Genomic DNA, 19,869 nt, shown 5'->3' with positions numbered 1-19,869 from the left:
CCGCGGGCGCGATGGGCGCCGAGGGCGGTGGTCCAGCGCCTGTCTGCGGTTCTCTCTCGCCAGCGCCGTCTGACCCCTTGCTTTGCAAGTTTGCCGATGGCGGGCCAAAGAAACGACAGAACCAAGGAAAATTTGTGCAGAACGGACGGGCCTGGCCAAGGAACGGAGACATGGTAGAAGCCCTTGGCGTGGGATGGGAATGGCCTCGCGCAAGCGCGGCCTGGTTTCTGTGCGCCTAGGCGGCAAGCTTGAGGGCAGTCTGCGGAGCTGTGTCCTGCGGGTTGTTCCCTGCTCTGCAGTGCAGATTTGCAACCTGCACAGTTCCAGAAACCTGCAGTGGGACTCGTGGGTACTCTGGGCTCAAAATAAGAACCCTGTATTCTTTCTTATAGGGTGGTATGGCCTTGACCTATGACCCGACCGCAGCGCTTCAGAATGGGTAAGGGTGAAAGAAATGTCAGTGGCTCCTGTCCAGGCACTTCAGCGTTTGCTTTTGATTCCCAAATACCAGGTAGTGGAGGTGGCTCTGGTTTCCTGGAGCGTCTCACTGAACAAAGCCCTTTCTGCAGGTTCTACCCAGCCCCTTACAACATCGCCCACAGCAGGATGCTGGCTCAGTCTGCCCTCGTCCCATACCTTCCATCTGCCGTGTCTTCCTATCAGGTAAGGCATGGTGTTTTCCCTACCACGTGTTTTAAGTGAAGGAATATGAAGTTTCTCTATATTGTACACATAAAAAAGTTATGTAAAAGCATAACGTGATTTATGTGTGTATATAAATAGCATGCATTCCTATATGTGTATATGTGCATACATACAGTGTGTGTGTATATATTAACACTTTTAGAGGCATCCTCTTGAGCTGGGCATGGTGGTGCACACCTTTAACCCCAGCACTTGGGAGGCAGAGACAGGTGGATCTCCGTGAGTTCGACGCCAGCCTGGTCTACATAACAAGCTCCAGGACAGCCAGGGCTACATCATAGAGACCCTGCCTCAAAATACAATAAAAAAATTCTCTTTCTCTTTCACCATCCAAGTAAATGCATGTTTGATTCCTACGGCATCTCACTTTCATGTGAATAAATACATATATAAGAGACTTTGGGAGTAATTCATTTTATAAAAACAGAACCACATTTAACATGTATTAATTATTCTCATAACAATATCTTTAAGTCCTTTATGTGTATGAGTGTTTTGCTTCTATGTATGTATATGTATTAAATGTGTGTCTAGAACCCGAGGAGGTCAGGTGTTGGATCCCCTGGAACTGGAGTTACAGATGCCTGGGAGCCACAATGTGGGTGGTGGGAACCGAGCTGGGGGACCTCGGAAGAGCAGCAAGGCTCTTAACTGCTGGCTCTTAACTCTTAATTGAACCATCCCCCAATACCTTTTTAAAAAATCCCATTTCTTGTCATTCTGTCTCTCTCTCCCCTGTCCCACGGGGGGGAGGGGGGGGAGGGGGGGAGGCGCACATGCGAGTGTGTATGTGTATGTGTGTGTATATGTGTGTGTATGTGTGTGTCTGTCTTGTGTGTGTATGTGTGTGTGTGTGTGTGTGTCTGTCTTGTGTGTGTGTATATGTGTATGTGTGTGTGTATATGTGTGTGTCTGTCTTGTGTGTCTGTGTGTGTATATGTGTGTGTGTGTGTCTGTCTTGTGTGTGTGTGTCTGTGTGTGTGTGTGTGTGTGTATGTGTGTGTCTGTGTGTGTGTATGTGTGTGTCTGTGTGTGTGTATATGTGTGTGTAAGTGTTTGTCTGTGTGTGTCTGTCTTGTGTGTGTGTCTGTCTTGTGTGTGTGTGTCTGTGTGTGTGTGTGTGTGTGTGTGTGTCTGTGTGTGTGTGTATATGTGTGTATGTGTGTGTATATGTGTGTGTATGTGTGTGTCTGTCTTGTGTGTGTGTGTGTGTGTGTGTGTGTATGTGTGTGTCTGTGTGTGTCTGTGTGTCTGTGTGTGTGTATATGTGTGCGTCTGTGTGTGTCTGTCTTGTGTGTGTGTCTGTGTGTGTGTGTGTGTGTGTGTGTGGGTGTGTGTGAGAAGACAGCTTGTGGAAGGTTTTCTCCTACTACTCTCTGGGTAGATTTAGATTTATTTAGATTTGGTGGCAAATGCCTTTACCTGGTGAGCTATTTACGACTCCTTGCCTACTTTTTTTTTTTTCAAGGTAAAGTTTCTTCAGGAACTCACTCCATAGACTAGGCTGGCCTCCAACTCAGAGATCCGCCTGCCTCTGCCTTCTGAGTGCTGGGATTAAAGACGTGCGCCATCACAGCCGGCCCTTTGCTTAATTTTAATTGGATTATCTGAGTCATAAGTTGCTAAGATTTTGTAAACACCTTGTTTGTTTCTTTTTACTTTTGTAAGGTTTTTGAGACAGGGTCTCACTATATAGCCCTGGCTGGCCAGGAATTCTCTATGTAGACCAGGCTGCCCTTGAACTCTGATTCATCTGCCTCTGCTTTCCAAGTGCTGGGATTAAAGGCATGCCAGCCCCATGCCTGGAAAAAACAGCTTGTTCTTAATGTTTGTGTTCTGAAGGGACATGTCAGTTTGTGGGGGACTCTGCTGATCATTCTTGGTCACTGAGCTGAGGCAGTTAACATTTTTTTGTTTTTGCTTATATCAGAGAGTGACTCAGACATCTTCTCCACAAGTACCTAACCCGTCCTGGATGCAACACCAGTCGTACCTCATGCAGCCTTCAGTGAGTGTTCAGAAGTGGGCAGAAGCAAAAGAGACGATTCGATGTAAAGAAAAGCAAAGGGCTTTGATAACAGGGTCCTGTGGGCGTGAGTTCTGGCTTAGCGCATTGTGCAACCCAACAGTAACCCAATTCCGTGATTTCTTAGACAGAAGCCTTTGCAGACTGAAGGTCAGGGTGCTGATCTTATTCAAGCCGGGTTGCTTGCTGCTCACGTTAATTTCCAGGACTTGAAAATGTCAGCCGACGGTACTCTAGTTCCTGCAGTCTGCTTCCCACTTACAGTGCAGTTAATAAACGATTCTTAAAAAGCAAATAAAAATCTGGGTGTAGTGACACCTGCCTTTAATCCTAGCACTTGGGAGGCAGAGACAGGTGGATCTCTGTGAGTTCAAGGCCAGCCTGATTTACATAAAGTTCCAGGACAAGCCAGGGCTACAGAGTCCCTGCCCCCACCCCCCCAAAAAAAATGTTGGTGGCCCTGCTTGTCATCAGTTGCTGCCTGAGGTGTCTTTGTAGGAGGCTGCTTGCCTAACCATTTCCTTCATTACCTCCACCAGGGCTCACTTCTTACACCAGGGATGGACCACCCTCTTTCTCTCCAGCCTGCCTCTATGATGGGACCTCTCACTCAGCAATTGGGTCACCTGTCACTCAACAGCCTGGGCCCGGTAAAGGAGTGTCTCTAAGTATCAACTCTGTAGAATTAGACTACCAGTGAAATCCTACTTAGCACCAGTAGTGACCAGAAGGACGGAAGTGTTTTCTCGGGGTCTCTCAGACCTGGGATAATGCCTCTCCAATCCCTGTACTCAGGAGGCTGAGGAAGGTATTCAAAAGTTCAAGGACAATGATAAACAGAAAAGAATCTGTAAGCTGGGAATATAGTCATTCTGCCTCCCTCCTACCTCTGGTGCTTCCCAGTCACGGAGCTAAGTAAGTTCTAAACGTTTGTGTATTCGCTCAGGAATTGGTGCTTATTTCCTAGAATTCATCAGAACACTAAAGGAAGGGACGTGGCAGCTCAGATTTCTTTTGAGCCTGACTTGTGGGGGAAAGCTGGTGGGCAGGGCACCGAGGGTGTGGAGGGAGACGTTAGGAAGGCAGATCTGTCTCTAGGCCAGCATACTTGAGTACCACCAAGAACACTCCTAAGAAGCACCCACACCAATAAAGGTATAGTCCTTTCCAAAGCTGGCAAGTGCTCTGAACCGTCTGAGAACCACGGCTCTTTTCCGTTCCAGCTCCTGCCAACAGCTGCCATGCAGGGAGCTTACATCCCCCAGTACCCTCCTGTGCCTTCTTCCAATGTGTCTGTGGAGGTAGGAACATTCTTTCTTTGCGGTGGCTAGGCCACAGTGAAAGGCAGACTTCTGTCCTGAGCAAGCACTTTCTCTCCCAGCACTGCTGATTCTGTTCCTCACTGGTGGGTGTGAGGAGTGTAGAGAAGGAAAGGCTTCACTGGTGTTCACTGCTCAGTTCAGTTCAGAGCGGGATGCAACTTCAGTTGCTTAAATGCTCTGAAAAGGAGCAATTGCTTAAGTATTTCCCAAAGTAGCTAGCTGTACCACATCACCCTTTCCAACTTAGGTGCTGCGAGCACACTTGCCTTTGGGGAGTGGGTGAGTTGGGGATGCCACTCAGCTTTGCATCTGTTTTAGTGAGGCTTCTTCAGTGGGAGGCGAGAGTAGGAATGCATCAGTAACTTTCCTTGGCTGTGATACAGGAGAGCAGTGGTCAGCAGAATCAAGTGGCGGCCGTGGAGACACCCTCAGACCATGGGGTCTATCCTTTCCAGTTCAGCAAGTAATGAGGTAAGAACTTTAAGGTGGGGGTGTGCTGTGGTACTGAGCCCTCCACACCCTCTTCAGTTTATGCCTCCTTTAGGATTCTTGCCCACAGCTTTGTTAAACAGAAATGCATTTTTGGCAATCTATAGGCGACACTGATCACTAACATGTGGCCATCATTTCCCCATAGGCCCGGGCCTGAGGAAAGAAGCCTGTGCATGCCTGCCTTGGGCTGTTTTCCCACCGATGGAGCCAGGGAAACGTTGTGGCTTTCCGTGTGTGCTACATCCAAGATCAGAAAACTTACACTGGTTGAGCCGCTTCTCATCTTCACAGGAAGGTTGGGGCTTGTTGGAAATACTTAGGAAGGCTTTTAAAATGATTTCTTAAAAAAAAAAAAAAAAAAAAAAAGTGCTGGGAAATTGATGAAGGAGTCCTGCTTGCCAAGTTTAGTTACGGACTATTTTTGATGTATGTGTTTTAAATATGCAGATTTGAAGTTTTTTGTTTTGCAAAGCTCTGAGCTCACACATCGCATTGCGTCCCTGACCCTACCACCTTTTAAGGTAGGGAGGGTCTCAGTGGCCAGAAACTCGCTCTGTAGACCAGGCTGCCCTTGAACTCACAGGGATCCTACCCACTCCATCTCCTGAGAGCACCACTATGCCTGGCTACTGTTTTTTCTTTATTGTTTTTTTTTTTTTTTTTTTTTGTCCAGGTTGTTTTTCTCTTTTCCATTTAGCTGAGCCTTGCCTATTTGCCTTTTTGCAGTTTTTAATTTTATGAATTTGACTTATTTCATGTGGAACTGGGGGAAGGGAGAGAGCATCGCAGACCGTGGAGGTGGCTTTCTCTCTGCTTTCTGAGAAGAGACGTGGCAACCGCAGCCTTTGGAAGTCACCCTTCAGCCAGCTCTGGTGGCAGGTTCGAGAAGGATGAACTTTCTGATGTCTGACTAGCTCTTAGCACTGCCAGGGAAGTGTCCCTGAGAAGCATTGGCCAGCTTCAGCGTTGGGGAACACCTGCCCTGCCTCCTGGAGGGGCTTCATTCTCTCCCAGGTCTCACAGACCCCATCCCTGCTGCTTGTGGCCTTGCTTAGTTCATTTAAAGATTATCCCCCGCTGCGAAGTCCAGCCCTTCACTTTAACTGGAGGTTATTTTGTCCCCAAGAGGCTGTTGCTCTGCCTGTCATCTTTGCTCGCCATGCCTGGGAGTGGTCATGTGTGCTGGGCACCTGGCTGTTGCAGATCAAGGGTGGTCCCGAGTATCTGATAGTACAGAACCACACCTCCCCTCCCCCTCCCTCACTCCCTGGCAAAGAGTCATCTAGTTCAGATAAAGTATTTCCCTGCCTTCTGGAGTAGGCTGAATCCCCAGCCCAGCCCTGGACACACAGCCTTGTGACAGCCAGGTAACTGACCAGGAGTGCCTGCTGCCTTCATTTGAATTGTCCATTCCGCCTCCTGGTGGGTCATTTCTGCCTGGGGTCTCGGCCTCTCATCCCAGCTGTGACCTTGCTGAATCACTTGAAAGTTCAGCAGGAGCTGTCTTAGCGGGGCTCTCATGGTTGTATGTGTATGTCAACTGCAGTTTGAAGGGAAGAACGCGAGAACTGTTCACTGTGTGCTCTGCATGCCTGACAAAGGACCAAGCTCTCTATGTAGAAAGTGCCCTGCTCAGCCCTGGTGTGTCTGGACCCCTTCCCCAGGGAACCAGAACACCAGAAATCGTTTTCCTTCTTGTGGAAGGACAACAGGGTGCTAGGATAGAAAAAGGCAGTACTTCAACTCCGTACTTACGTCAGGAGGGACCTTTAAATGCTCGCCTTTAACCCTTCCGTCAGACCTTCCCCACATGTGACATGTCCCCTTCACATCAAAGCCAGGTTCACCTCCACTAGACAAAGTCGTAGAGATGGGGAAATGTGTTCAGAGGCCTGTGTACAAGAGGAAGGGGCCAGTGTGGCTCAGCAGCTGTGCAGACCGCACAATTAGGAATCCGGGCCTGACTCTACTTCTGTGCATTCTAGGAATAAGGGGCTCATGGCAGTGGCAAGCATACAGTATAAAGAACAAAATTACCGGATTTTTCATTGGTGCTTTCAACCTTAGGAAGGTCAGTCCTATCCAGTTAAAGGCCTCCAGCCTTCAGCGACAGGACGCTCAAGAGGCTGTTTTCTTGTTAGCGGTTTTTAAGAACAAAAAGACCAAGCCCAGGACTCTGTTCATCACTCACCTCTCCAGTGGACTGGGGAAGCCCTGCTGACCATCAGGGTCCTGATGTCACTGCTGCCCCCACTACCTCTTCCACCTGTTTTTTTTTTTTTCTGTAGTTCTAAAGCGATTCAAACAGCTGATGGTTTTAGAATATGAAGTTATCTCTTGAGGTTTCCCACTGGTTAGATTCCAGTGTTTCTGGTTGAACAGGTGTGAACACGGGAAATGAGGGTAACCTGTAATTTTTTTTTTTTTACATAGCAGTTAATGGCACTGTGTAATTCTGCTTGGTGATTTCTTCTCTCTTGTTGGCTCATCATTCAGTGAGGTAGTGACTAGAGACAGGAAGTAAGGATACAGGCTGTAGAGGGTTGGTCCACACGACATAGCTCCAAAGGAAGCACCTCTCCACTGCCCAAGGCAGTGGAGTGTTGAGACACCATGCCCAGTGGTTCCTGAATCTTGCTGGCATGGAGGTCAGACCTTTCTCTGTATCTTACCCCATAGATGCTCACGTTTTGTTTCCAGTTAGAACAAACTAGAGTCCATTCCTAGGATGGTATAACCCTTTACGAGGCTCCAGGCCTAACCCTATCAGTGTTATAGCATCCCTTTTGGCCACACAATCCGGGCTGTAGAGGGCCTGGACTTTTTGCAGGAAGATGCTGATATTAATTAGGATGATGTGGGAACAGTGATGGAGAGATCCTTACTGAGAAGAACTGCCCAGCTTGTGAAGTTGGGTGCCTCTGAAGAGGGAACAGCTCTTGTCAATAATAAAGATGGGGTGGCAGCAAAACATTATTTGCTACAAGGGGAAGCGTTTGTTGCTCTTGCTTCCCATCCCTCCGGGAGGTGCCCCACCTTTGGAGAATGTCCAAATTGCACTCATGGAAGGCCTTCTTAGCCAGGAGCAATGGACAGAGTAGGTGTTCAGTCCAAACTTACCCAGCCTTTTCTAAACCTGAATTCAGAGAATAACGAACAGTCAGATCAAATCTGTGCCTTGTTGCACCGATTCTCCTCAGTGCCTCTGGGATCAGCCACTCCCACTTCTCAACAGTCCACCTTTAAAAAGTGCCTTTTAGCATTAGTGTCCTCTGTTGACAGGCTCCCTGGAGCCTCTCCTCAGCAGCTAAAGCCAGCCTCTGTCTGTCTCTTCTGCTTTGTGCTGCGTCTCGCTGGAAATGGTCTCCGTGTGGTAGTGATCAGAAAGCTCCATGTCCTCACAGCCTCGTGACTGCTCTCTTACTGGAGTCTGTTCAAAAGACATTTACTGTCCAGGCAAACCCTAACTTCCTTGTCCTCATCACTCGACTACCTCAGTCTCACACTTTACCAAGACCACCAGCATCGTCTTGCCGAACGTCGTCACTGCCCTTGTCTTCATGGACGTAGAACAAACGCAAACTCTTCAGGTCTAGAACCGGAACTGCTCTTCCTGGATTGTCTCTCTAGTGATCTTGGCTCCCCTATCACCTACGATAGTGTAAGCTCTCCAGACCAGTCTGGGCAGGACAGGCCAGGGCCGAAGCTGCGCAGTGACCACCCAGGGCAGTTACTAATCACCCGGCAACAACAGCAGCTTTGGAGCAGAGCTTCAGACCTCCGAGAACAAGAGAACAGACTGGAGGCTGCCTAGAGCTGAGGGCTTTGTGATTTGTTTTTTTCTTTTGGGTTTTTCGAGACAGGGTTTCCTTGTGTGGTTTTGGTGCCTGTCCTGGATCTCACTCTGTAGACCAGGCTGGCCTTGAACTCAGAGATCTGCCTGTCTCCGCCTCCCGATGCTGGAACTAAAGACGTGTGCCACCACTGCCTGGCTCTGTCTGTGATTTTTAACTGGGCTGGAAAGGGATAGATCTGCTCCTGCCAATCTCTGGGGCAAGTGATGGCTCCATTGGATGCACTTATCACCCCGGAGAGGAGGTTTAATTTATACTTAGAACATTGTACGTTTTTCCCTTTACCCAGAAACCTGTAGTTTTATATTCTCCCACATCTGCCAATACTACCTCCTGCTCACTCTCCTCGGCTGACTTCTGGTTCCCATCGCTCCCCTGTGATTTGGAAGAGCTTTACTTTTGCTAACTTCAAACCTTGTCTTTAAAAAAAAAATAATAAAATAAAATAAAATAAAACACAAAAGCCTGTTTTAGTGTCTTATCCATGGCTGTGGAGGGGTAACTAGTGACCTGCCCACTCTTGCCACCACGGCACACGGTGACATGGTAACGGGAGCGCTGAGTGCTCCACCACACAAGCCTGCTGCACCAGAGAAACACGCCAGTCTTTCTGAGTCTCTATCAAATGTGGTTTTATTCAATGACAAGCACTTTCTACAGCCGCACCTGTGGAGCATCACATGGCAAAAACAAGGTGTTTTTTTTTTTTCTCTAGACTTTTTTTTCCTTTTTTTTAAACCTTATTAAAAATGAGATTGGTCCTAAAAATATAGAAAGAAATAAATTTAAATTCACAAAAAACTGTACATTATCAAAAAGTCACTAAAACACCACATTTGGTTATATAAAAAGTCAGTCCCTTTTGCTGTAAAAGGAACATGGAAACTTGTTGGTGTTGGTTTCTTGCTGTTACCGGACAGGAGAGGGACACAAAGGGCAGGGTAGGTGTCTCTTTATTTTTAACCTGCTTTCCTACCAAATACTCTGCCAATAAGAGGAAATCCACCTAGCTTGAGGGGCAGTAAAGATGAGAAAGAAAAGCGAGAAATGGCCCCTTGGATCATGCCCTACCCCAGGACCCCTTCAGCCCCCATTTCAAGTCTAGGGCCTCCCCGTCCCCGCCAAGAGTGCCTGGTCCCCAGGACAGAGCAGGCTGGAGAGGAGCACAAAGACCATGAGGCCTCTCCCCCTCCACCCCAACCACGAATGACTCCAGTACATTATGCCAAGGGAAACTTGCCACGGGGGAGCTGTCCCCAGTTACAACAGTTCCAAACATCTGACTAACACAAAGTTTGTTACGGCGCAGTTATTTAGATAAAATATAAATATTTATGCATAATATAAAGTCAATTCAAATATTCTTCAATCCACCTCTTATTTAAAAGCAAAAAAAAAATTTCTCAAATAAAATTAAGTTTTGAGGTTTATCGACAGAAAAGGCGACTTTAGAGATAGGCAACAGGGAGCGGAGTGAGGATGGGTTGAAAAGGAGGAAGGGGCTGCCCAGGAACCGCACCGCCCTACCCCTCAGTACTGCCGAGTACAAGGACCACTCTCCTCACCTGGCCCCCCCTGCCCCTCCAATGGAACATTGCTTGGATGCCTCAGCTCTCTGCTTAGGCCAGCTAGCAGCCACCTCCCCAGTGCAAGTACCCGTAATTTCTGATGGGAGGGGCTCTGCTGAGCAGGAAAGCAGGGGCCAGAGGCCCATGGCTATAGCTTGGAGTTAGCAGCTTTCCTCTCACGTGTTGGGGGCTTAACCTGGGCTTAGTCACACACAGGGCAGTGGTAGACCCAGAACCTCTCCTCTACCCATCCTGTGCTCCAGGAGTTTGCTCGATGCTGGGGATGTGAAGTAGATTAGATACAAGGAAGGGAAACACAAGGAAGCGCAGACACTCATGGTTTAGGAAACATCCAGTTCTACCCTCTCCCAGCAAACTCGGGACTCAAAGCTCCTGAGAGGAGAGGGAATTCCTGCTGAGAAGATTGCACAGTTTGAAGAGGCTGGAGCAGAAGATAACCATGAGGAGAGACAGCACTGTCCCCAGAGAAACAGTTCCCGTGTTTTCCCCCGGACAGAAAGTGATGGCATGAAACAAAGGGGAAGATGAGACAAAAACATATGAGGAAACATGAATGGATCCCATTACACAAAACAGGGTCACGATCACAGCTCGCTCGCTCGCTCTCTCACACGCACGCACGCACGCACGCACGCACGCACGCACGCACACGCACACCTCTCCCCCTCTCTCTGAGGGCCTCCATCTCGGAGCAGCACTCAGACTCAGCAGTAGTTGTCCCTGAGGAGTTCCCAAGAGGGAGGTTTGGGAAGCGGGGAAGAAGGCTGGGAGGCCCGGGGCGCCGCCTGCCCACCTGCCCACCCCCAGTCAGAGTTTCAGGAAAGGCTAGAAACTCAGCACATGAGGGGAGCGGACACTTTAGAGGGTAACTCGGCAGGAAGAGGAGGACAGAGACAGGGAGCTCTGAACTTTGTTCTCCACAGAAGGGGAAGAAGAACCCGTACACGATAGTTTTACATTATTGGGTGGGACAAAAAGGGGAGAAAAGAAAAGGTAAGAGGAGGCAGGAGCAGGGAGGACTGAACATGGAAGCAGCATGTTCAGGGCCCGGTGTCCGGCTCGACACACTTGGGAGTTAAGTCCACTTTACTGGCCGTCACTGCGGGTCCACACACAGTACAGAGTGTTTCTCGGTTTCACACATTCACTAGAACTATTGCTATTGTTAAATAGCCCCAGGATGCTGGGGCGTGTACAGGGAGGGGAGGAAGCCAGGAAGAGGAAGGGACTTCTTTACCCCTCTCCATTTTAATTAGTCAAAAAAACAAAAAAAACCCAGGAAAAATTCTTTTCTTTTTTGGCTTTCTGTCCAGAAGGACCTCATCTCTGCATCCCTTCTTTGAGGAGCAAGAGGAGGAAGGGAGAAAGGGAGATTGGGACAAGAGGGTGTGGTGTTGCCGAGGGCAGAGGCAGGCATCGGCACTGTCCGATGCGTCCACCCAGGGCAGCCATCAGCAGGTGAGAACGGCAGGCTCTTGTTAGGAAGGCTGGGGAAGACACCACGAGGTGGCCTCCACCTTCCTCGCCTCACAGACTGGCCTGTTTTCCCTGATAAAATTCCTCCCAGCGGCTCTCGAAGAAGCGGCGCATGATGTGCCCAGCCTTGCCCACTTCAGAGTCATCCTCATTGAAGGTCTGGCAGTTGTCAAAAACCAGAAGGGCATCAGCTGCAAACTCCTCTGAGCTAGTATACCTGGGCCAAGGGGGAAATGGGCTGTGAGCTGTTAAGAGCTGAGAAAAAGAGCGGGAGAGGGGGGAGGAGGAGGGAGGGGAAGAGGGGGAGGGAGGGGGGAGGGAGAGGGGGAGAGGGAGGGGAGGGAGAGGGAGAGGGAGAGGGGAAGGAGGGAGGGAGAGGGAGAGGGGGAGAGGGGGAGAGGGGGAGGAGGGAGGGAGCTGGAGAAGGAGGGGGAGTGGAGGGAGGGAGGGAGGGGGAGAGGGGGAGGGGGGAGGGGGAGAGGGAGAGGGAGGGGGAGAGGGAGGGAGGGAGAGAGCGCGAGTGTGCAAGCAGCATTTTCTTACCCTCCCCGGAGCAGCCGTTCGCGCATGGTGGAAAAGTCCATAGGGTTCTTGATGACGCGCCGGTACCCACTCACCAAGCGAGGGTTCACAGGCTCCAGGAAAGGCCAGGCTGCGTCATGGGACTCCATCTCCATTAGGATGATCCTATTAGTACAGGAAGCACACACTGACTCCTGCCAGCCCTTCCGGCACACAGAGCCAGCCAGCTATCCCTAGATTCACTAACTCACTCGCAAAATGTGAGATCACTGTGGTGGCTTCTCATTGAAAGTCGCCGTCTCTTGGAGGGAGAAAGCCCATCTTCTGGGCACCGGGACACTGCTGGGCTTTCTCGGCCGCGTGACAAAACCCGACGTCTGCGTCTGTCACCCTCTGGGAAGTTCAGTGGAAAACTACTTTTCCGCTTCTGGCCTCGTTTTGGGAAAGCAGGCCTCCGAGAGGATTCTTCCGCTGCCTGCTGAGGATGGACAGGCCCAGGTGAGCGCAGCAGTGTGGGTGTGTGCTGCTGGTTCTCCTGCTCATCAGCCTGTGGGTTCATTCAGGGAATCCACAGGAAGAGGAAGGGTAACCACTACTACTTACAGAGACAATGACGGGGTAAAGCGTGACTTGGTCAAAGGACTCAACCCAAACATGCTGTCGGAGGCTCAGCCCAGGGAGAGTCCCACACCTGGGACTGGTGGTTAGGAAAAAGGAGCAGAGACCTTACCTGGGCCGAACAGACAGCGCAGAACCAGTCTCCTTCTGGGACAGCCTCCATCTTGGGCCGGTGGCAGTAAATGTGGCAGCCACGGTCACACCCATCACAGAGCAGGAGAAACTCATCGTTGTCGCCCTTCCGGCAGACTAGGCAGGTCTAGACCCGGGTGGTGAGGAGGCAGAGAGAATCCTTAACCCCTGCCTATGGCTGTCCGCGCCCCAGCCCAGACTCTACCCGAGCAGACTTGGCCTACTGTGAGCAGACAAGCCCACTGTCGGAGCGGTCCAGACACTCACCACTTTGTTGACGGACTTCTCCCAGGCGATGGACCTTTCCAGCTGGCCCATGCACAGGCACACTTGGGCGGCACTACGGCACCTCTCAAGTGTCTGCCGCCAGATGCGAACACGAGGGGTGATCTCATACGATCTAGGGGGAGATCTAGGGTGAGGGACAGGAAGACGCCTGTCTTCTCTCCCAGGCCAGGAGACTGGCAAGCAGGAGTCACTCACATCTCAGTAGTGGTGCCATCAGGGGCACCGTTGGGTGCGCTCAGCAGGGCCTTCTCCACAACCACCTCCTGGGCTGCCCAGAGGGGCTCCCGCAAGTAACGCCGCTCCACATTCTGTTCCAGGGCAGCCAGCCGCATCACAGCCAGGTCCAGAGGGTTGGTGCTCTGCCGCTGAGGTACAGCCCCTTCTCTGCCCCGTCCTCTCCACGGCATCTCCTCCGGAGAGTCAGGCAGATGCTCACAGTAGGCCAAGTCTTCTCGGGTAGAGTCTGGGCTGGGGCACGTCCAACCCTTCCAGTGGGAAAGAGGAGGAGCAACACACATTGTAAAGGGAACACTTCATGCCATGGAAAGTCACTTGGGGAGAAGACACCAAGGGCTTTTCCTGACACCCACCCACAGCTGGGCGTAGTGGCTCCCGTCAGCAGTCCCAGCGCCTGGACAGCTGAGGCAGGAAAAGTGCCTTGAACCCCAGGCAGGCCTCAACTACAGAGACCTTGTTCAAAAACCAGAACCTAGGGCCGGAGAGAGGGCTCAGCAGTTCAGAGTACGGGCTCCTCCTCTTCCAGAGGACCCACGTCATTCCCAGCACCCCCAACACGGGCTCACAACTGTCTACAAGGTGCAGTTCCTGAGGATCTGACCCTTTGGGTCTGAGGGCACTGCACACATGTACCATGGGGACATGCAAGCAAAAACACACACACACACACACACACACACACACACACACACACACACACACCCCAACCAATCAAGACAAAAAGTTGTTAAACAAAACCGAAACCCTCCCCTAAATAGCTCCCTACTCAGTGCGGACCCCAGTGTACCCGAATCTGCAGATCAGACAGGACAACCCGCTGCTCCAGCTCCTCTACCCACTGAAGCACAGCTAGGTCTGTCTCGTAAGTCTTCTCTTTGGGACACCAGCTCACAAGGCCTTCTTCCAAGGCAGGCAGCTGACTAGGCTCAAAGATAGGATCTGGGAAGAGAGGGAGCAGAGCAGCGGTCCGTCAGGCTCCTGTGCACAGCAGCCACTCAGCTCAAGCTGGGTCAAGCTTCCTATTTACCAGTTAAGGGCTGTAAGCAAACTTCCTGCAAGAAGTCCTTGTGCTTGCTAAGATGTTTGTGAAGCGCCTTCTCCCTGATGCCTCGGGGATGGAGTGCCTTGAGTATGACATCCAGTGTCTCAGGATCTCGGATCCACCACCAGCCAGAGCACATCTCTGTGTACAGAGGGTATGTACATGGGCCAGGGAATGGAAACCACATGAGTCACACTGCCCACAATGAGAGCTGCTATTACCCCCATGCTTACCCCACCCTAGCCATGCTCGCTCACCAGGGGGGACAGGCTGGGCTGTCAGCTGGGTTAAGTAATGCTGCTCCACCTGCTTGAAGAACTTGCTAGGAGGCCTCCCCCTCCGCTTGGGTTGTCCCTGCCCTGTGGGACTCTGTGGCATTTCTTCAGAGTCTCCTGATGGCCTCTTAGAGCCCCCTCCAGGCAAGTGGGTAGAAGAGAACTGCCCTGGAGAACAGGGGTTGGCAGCACCAGGGGTATTCATCTGTAAATAAGGAGACATGAAGGAATGAAGATATTTTATGTCTACAGGTTTCCCAACTTCAGGCTATAGCCTCATAGCTAGACATGGGAGCCCAGGGCAGGATAAAGCAGACGGATCTGGCTACTTACTGGCTTAGAGGAGGCAGGCAGCTGAAGGGAGGGAGTAGGCTGGTCCTCAGAAACTGCAGGGGGTGGTGTAGGGGCAGCATCACAGGGTATCTGGGCTGAGAAGCTAAACCAGGGTCCTTGAGGGGCAGGGCAGGAATCTGACTCATCAGGCTCTGGCTCCTCCAAAGACTGGGATGGAGCAGAGTCTAATTTCCCCGGGCTGCTATCAGGTGTGAGGACTGAGCTGCTCAACAGGGAATTGTGGCTCTGGGTCTGGCTCAGCCAAGACAGGAAGGCAGACTGGCTGAGGTCATGCTGGCTCTGACCCAGGGACAGAGGGGAGCCTTCTGGCTCTAGGAACCCATTATTTGATAGGGGGATGGGATTGAAGATGGGGCTGGGTGGAAGCCTGAAGCTGCAGATGGGACTGAGGTTCTGGCTGAACTTGAGGCTGGGGTTGTTCTGAATCATCACGGTCCTGAATAGCAAACTTGGGGTGCCTAGGCTGCACAGACCCAGGCTTAGCTTTTCGAGGTCGGCCTCGGGCGCGGGCAGGAGAAGCAGAGGTGTTGGATCCAGTTAACTCTCTCTTTCCAGAGACTAGGGCCGAGCAGGGGGTTGAAGGGACTGCTTCCGTCAAGTACTCAGCTTCCTGCTTTATTGCCTCTTCACTAACTGTAGGGAGAGACAAAAGCTCCAGACAAGCTGCTGCACAGTGGGAAAGAATGGGAATCTACAAACGCAAACACACTGGCTTTCTGAAATCTGTCAAGATTCTACTGGTTCACAGCGTAAGTCAATGGAGAGTGTCTGCGGAAGAAATCCTGCTTTTAGACAGTCTCTCTCTATGTAGCCCTGGCCAGCGCTGAACTCACTATGTACACTAGACTGCCTTGATTCAAGAGACCAACCTGCTCTAAATAATGACTAGTCACAACATAGTCTTTACATAAGTGCTTTACTGAGAAACAACTCTCGGTTAAACACCTGTTTTCCGAGACAGGGTCTTGCTATATACTTCAGTCTGTCCTTGAACTCTAGGCCCTCTTAACTCAGCTCCCCAAGCACTGGTGATCAATCTTTAGCTACATGCTCAGTTTAGTCCTCTCTTTTGTGTTTGGGATCAACCCCAAGATATTGTGCAACGCCCACCACTGAGCTACATTTAGACTCTGTCAAGCACTAATAAGAGTATCAATACACTCTAACCCAAGATAGGGTGTCTCTGTGTAGCTCTGGCTGTCCTTGAACTCTGTGAGTTTGAGGCCAGCCTAGTCTTGTAGAGCGAGATCCAGGACAGGCACTAAAACTACACAGAGAAACCCTGTCTTGAAACCCCCACCCTCCCCAAAAAAAAGGAAAAAAGAAAAACAATTATGTGTATGTATGGATTCTTTGAGGTTACAGGTGTTTGTAAGTCAAGTGACGTGAGTGCTGGGAATGCAACTCAGGCCCTCTGGAAGAGCCGCGCTCTTCACCTCTGTGTCCTGTCTCATGAAGCACATTTACAACCAACATGGCCACTGTTTACAGACTGAAGCATGCAGCTGGCAAGCAGTTTTTACACTAGAGCCTGTGCTCTTAATAAACTGCACTGCATCAGGAAATTGAAGATTGAACGCAGAATTCAAGTCTCCACAGACACACCTACCTGAGCTCCCCTCTGCGCCTTCCACAAAGATTCCGGCCAAACATGGCAACACCCAGTAGTGGCGTCTGTAGCGGTCCTGACCCAGAGACACTGCCCGAAGCATCTGGGATGAGAGAAGCAGCTTTTTTCTGAAGAAGAGCTGACGCTGGGTAGGAATTGGAAAAAGAAGATGAATAAAAACATTTCCAGCGTGGCATGATGAATTTTAATATAGAGAGAGGACTGGGGCTTCTCTACTTCCCTATACAACAGGTATAATCTAAACAAGGGGAACAGTTCTTGCCAGCTTTGGGGAGATTAAAATACCTTACTGAGTTTTTCTATCTGGCGCTCTAACTCTGGAATGCTGGATGCTGCAACATCAACCTGGGCAGAAGCAAAGAGACATGAGAGATGTGGAGTTACCAGATCAAGGAAGAATGTTTTCTAGCCCACCTCGCCTCCTCTCGTTGGGTCAGTACCTCTCCATCTCTTCGAGCCCTGCGGCCATGGACAGCTGCTATAGTTTCCTCCTCTTCCTCCTCGTCTATGCCACTGTTTTCCTCCATGATCCGAGAACTGCGCCTCCGTCCCAGGCCTTCTTCTGGCCCCTCTGTCATAACCTCAGGCCGCCCAGTTCTCTTGGCCAGAGCAGTTTTCAGTCTTGAAAAACAAGAGATTAGGGGAAACTATGGAGAAGAACATAATGCCAAAAAAGAAACGCCTGAAATGTACATTTTCTAGAGCCCTGGCGAAGTGTCAACCAAAGAAGGGCATCATATCCAGGCAACATCCTGGCTATGCCTCACTCTCTCTCTGGGTTCTAGTCTTCTGTGTCCCTACCTTCGGAGTCGGCCCTCAACAATCCATTTGTTTTTCCTGTAGTTGGACATATTCTCCAGAGTCTTGTCAATCTCACTGCAGAGGAACAGCAAATGATTTTTGAGGGAAAAGTGGCAGCAAGAAAGAAAAGAAAAATAAGGTCTTACAAGGGAACTTCTGTCCAGTCACAACCTGAATGAATAACCAAGGCAGGCTTCCGTCCCCAGGGAAGGGCTACGATTCTATCCAGTCATCCTGGCATCCTCAGAGGAGCAATGGACGCCTTACCCCGGACTTCTGGAGAGCTAACCCCTCCCCACCCCACTCCCACACAAGGCACAGGGTTCACCATCCCACCCAAGTCCCTCACTTGACGATGATGGTGGAGCCATTGAGCTCATGTACAAGGAAGGCTAGGACAGCAGCCTTCTGTTGGGGTGACTGGGCCTGAAAAGGCTGGGTGCGCAGACTGTCACAGAAGGCTGGCTCCACTCTGTACGCCATGAGGAAGCAGCGTAGTATCTCAGACACGTTGTCTCTGGTCAATGGGATCTCAGACACCTTCTCCCCCAAGATCTTCAGGGACTATTTGGAAGAAAACATAATGGGAATGAGAGAAGAAATAGGAATAAAACCTGGGAGAAAACTTTAAGGGTTAAGATAAAATTCTCAGAGAAAGCCAGGCAGTGGTGGCGCACGCCTTTAATCCCGGCATTTGGGAGGCAGAGGCAGGCGGATCTCTGTGAGTTCGAGGCCAGCCTGGTCTACAGAGTGAGTTTCAGGACAGGCTCCAAAGCTACAGAGAAACCCTGTGGGGTGGGGGAGGTGGGGAACACAAGGAAACAACAACAACAAAAAATGTAGCTCTGGCTGGCCTGGAACTTGCTATGCAGACAGGCTTAAAGAGGCCTGTCTGTCTCTGCATCCCAGGCACTCAGGTTAAAGGTGTGCAACATAACCCAGCTAAAAGAAATTCTTGTGAAAAGAGAAAAAGACCGAAAACTGCTAGGACAGGGGCTGGAGAGAGGGCCCAGTGGTCGGGAGCACTGGCTAGGACATGGGGCTGGAGAGAGGGCCCAGTGGTCAGGAGCACTGGCTAGGACAGGGGCTGGAGAGAGGGCCCAGTGGTCAGGAGCACTAGCTGCTCTTCCAAAGGATCTGGGTTCAGTTCCCAGCACCCACAGGGTGGCTCACAACTGTCTCTAACTCCAGTTACAGGAGAAGACATTCTCTTCTGGTTCCTGTGGGTACCAGGCATACACGTGTACATAAACAGGCAGGTAAAACACTAATACACATAAAATAAAATAATGAAAATTAAGGAAAATGGTTACTAGAAAAAGGCGAGACTGCCACGGAGAACTGTAAAGTAAAAACAAGAAAATGACAGCTGAAGGAAGCATTACAAAGAAAACAGTATCAACCAACCAGGAACAGGAAGTAGTCACACCCCACTTCTTGGGGGGGGGGGGGTGTCGCATGTTCTCAAAGCGCGCTCACCTGGCAGTAGGAGGGCAGACCCGGGTCACGGAGTGCAGCCTTCAGGAGCTGCACCAGCAGGTCCTGCACTGTGCCCCAGCTGTCACCTCGACATAAGAGTCCCTCCTGCAGCACGCCCAGGCTAGGAACATCTTTGGTAAGGTCAAAGCCTAGCACTTTGCCAAAACTATGCAGGAACTCCACGATGGTTAAGCAGTCTGAGAAGGCCCTACTGGACAATGTCAAACCAGGGATGCGGGCGAAGTCAGGCAGGGGCTGGGGAGATAAAATTGGGTAGGCATCCTGTTAGACTTACCAAGAGGCAATGTCTGGATAGTCAGAGGTCCTTCTGTTAAATGCCCCTAGAACTGGCCCTTCCATGACCCTTAATACCTGGTGGTCGGCCAGACACATGTCCTCCGTGGGCTTCTTCATCTCCTCTAAGATAGCCTGCTGCCTCTGCCGCTCCTGCAGACGCCTCTGCGTGGCAAGGCTCTTCTCTGGTTTACTGGGGGGTCTGGCTTTGGCCGCCTCTTCCTTCACCCTTACTTTCTCCTTTTCCTTCTTTTCCCTCTTCACTTTCCCCACTGGTTTTTCCTGCTTTGTCTTCGTCTTTTCTTTCTCGGCCTACCCACGCAGGAGAGAGGAACAAGTGTCAGAGATACCTGTCTAGCCAGGCCTGATCTTAGTCCCTCCCAAGCAAGAGTCCAAAATAACACTGGCAGAGGAGTGTTTGGGAAATAAACCCGTGTGGTGGCTTCAGAGTCAGACGCGAGAGAGACTTGGCTCTGTGGCAGCACATCTGCCTGGCATGCACAATGCACCCTGGAAAAGGAAGTAAGCTTGGTGCACACACTAATCACACGTACACATACCTTGACTTTCTTCTTAGTGTCCTTCTGCTTTAAGCTCTTAGCATCTTGTTTCCTCTTGTTTCTGGCCTGTAAACCATAAGGGAAGTCATTTCTCCCCAAACTCTGAAAGCACCTCTGCCTGGGCTAGGATTCAAAAACAGAAAGGGTGCTGGGGAGGAGAGGTGAGAGATGGG

At 50.6% G+C, this 19,869-nt stretch overlaps 2 protein-coding genes across 5 annotated transcripts in view; one reads left to right on the top strand and one right to left on the bottom strand.

Moving 5' to 3' along the window:
• Rbms2 (RNA binding motif single stranded interacting protein 2) overlaps window positions 1-5,166 on the top strand; it is a 49,835-nt gene extending 44,669 nt beyond the window's left edge. For 3 of the 4 annotated variants that reach the window (XM_036169457.1, XM_036169455.1, XM_036169453.1), the window contains 8 exons: window positions 64-173; window positions 393-439; window positions 570-663; window positions 2,636-2,713; window positions 3,271-3,381; window positions 3,955-4,032; window positions 4,437-4,524; window positions 4,691-5,166. In XM_036169457.1, coding sequence (XP_036025350.1) covers window positions 64-173; window positions 393-439; window positions 570-663; window positions 2,636-2,713; window positions 3,271-3,381; window positions 3,955-4,032; window positions 4,437-4,520 — 602 coding nt within the window. In that variant the 3' untranslated portion in view covers window positions 4,521-4,524; window positions 4,691-5,166. The remainder of the gene's footprint in view (window positions 1-63; window positions 174-392; window positions 440-569; window positions 664-2,635; window positions 2,714-3,270; window positions 3,382-3,954; window positions 4,033-4,436; window positions 4,525-4,690) is intronic. The other variant, XM_036169456.1, reaches the window with a different exon arrangement.
• Window positions 5,167-9,147: 3,981 nt separating this feature from the next.
• Baz2a (bromodomain adjacent to zinc finger domain 2A) overlaps window positions 9,148-19,869 on the bottom strand; it is a 31,291-nt gene continuing 20,569 nt past the window's right edge. Inside the window, 19 exon segments of the mRNA XM_036169586.1 lie at window positions 9,148-11,681; window positions 12,008-12,151; window positions 12,238-12,464; window positions 12,717-12,863; window positions 13,004-13,136; window positions 13,220-13,509; window positions 14,049-14,200; window positions 14,289-14,444; window positions 14,561-14,783; window positions 14,912-15,268; window positions 15,270-15,565; window positions 16,542-16,686; window positions 16,848-16,907; window positions 17,003-17,183; window positions 17,364-17,438; window positions 17,713-17,927; window positions 18,843-19,097; window positions 19,215-19,448; window positions 19,697-19,762. Of these exon segments, the coding sequence (XP_036025479.1) occupies window positions 11,516-11,681; window positions 12,008-12,151; window positions 12,238-12,464; window positions 12,717-12,863; window positions 13,004-13,136; window positions 13,220-13,509; window positions 14,049-14,200; window positions 14,289-14,444; window positions 14,561-14,783; window positions 14,912-15,268; window positions 15,270-15,565; window positions 16,542-16,686; window positions 16,848-16,907; window positions 17,003-17,183; window positions 17,364-17,438; window positions 17,713-17,927; window positions 18,843-19,097; window positions 19,215-19,448; window positions 19,697-19,762 (3,522 nt within the window). The 3' untranslated portion in view covers window positions 9,148-11,515.

Source organism: Onychomys torridus, chromosome 20 (genome assembly GCF_903995425.1).
Source record: "Onychomys torridus chromosome 20, mOncTor1.1, whole genome shotgun sequence".
NCBI lineage: Eukaryota > Metazoa > Chordata > Mammalia > Rodentia > Cricetidae > Onychomys > Onychomys torridus.
The sequence above is the reverse complement of the archived record's forward strand: the minus strand, read 5'-3'. Positions and strand labels throughout refer to the sequence as shown.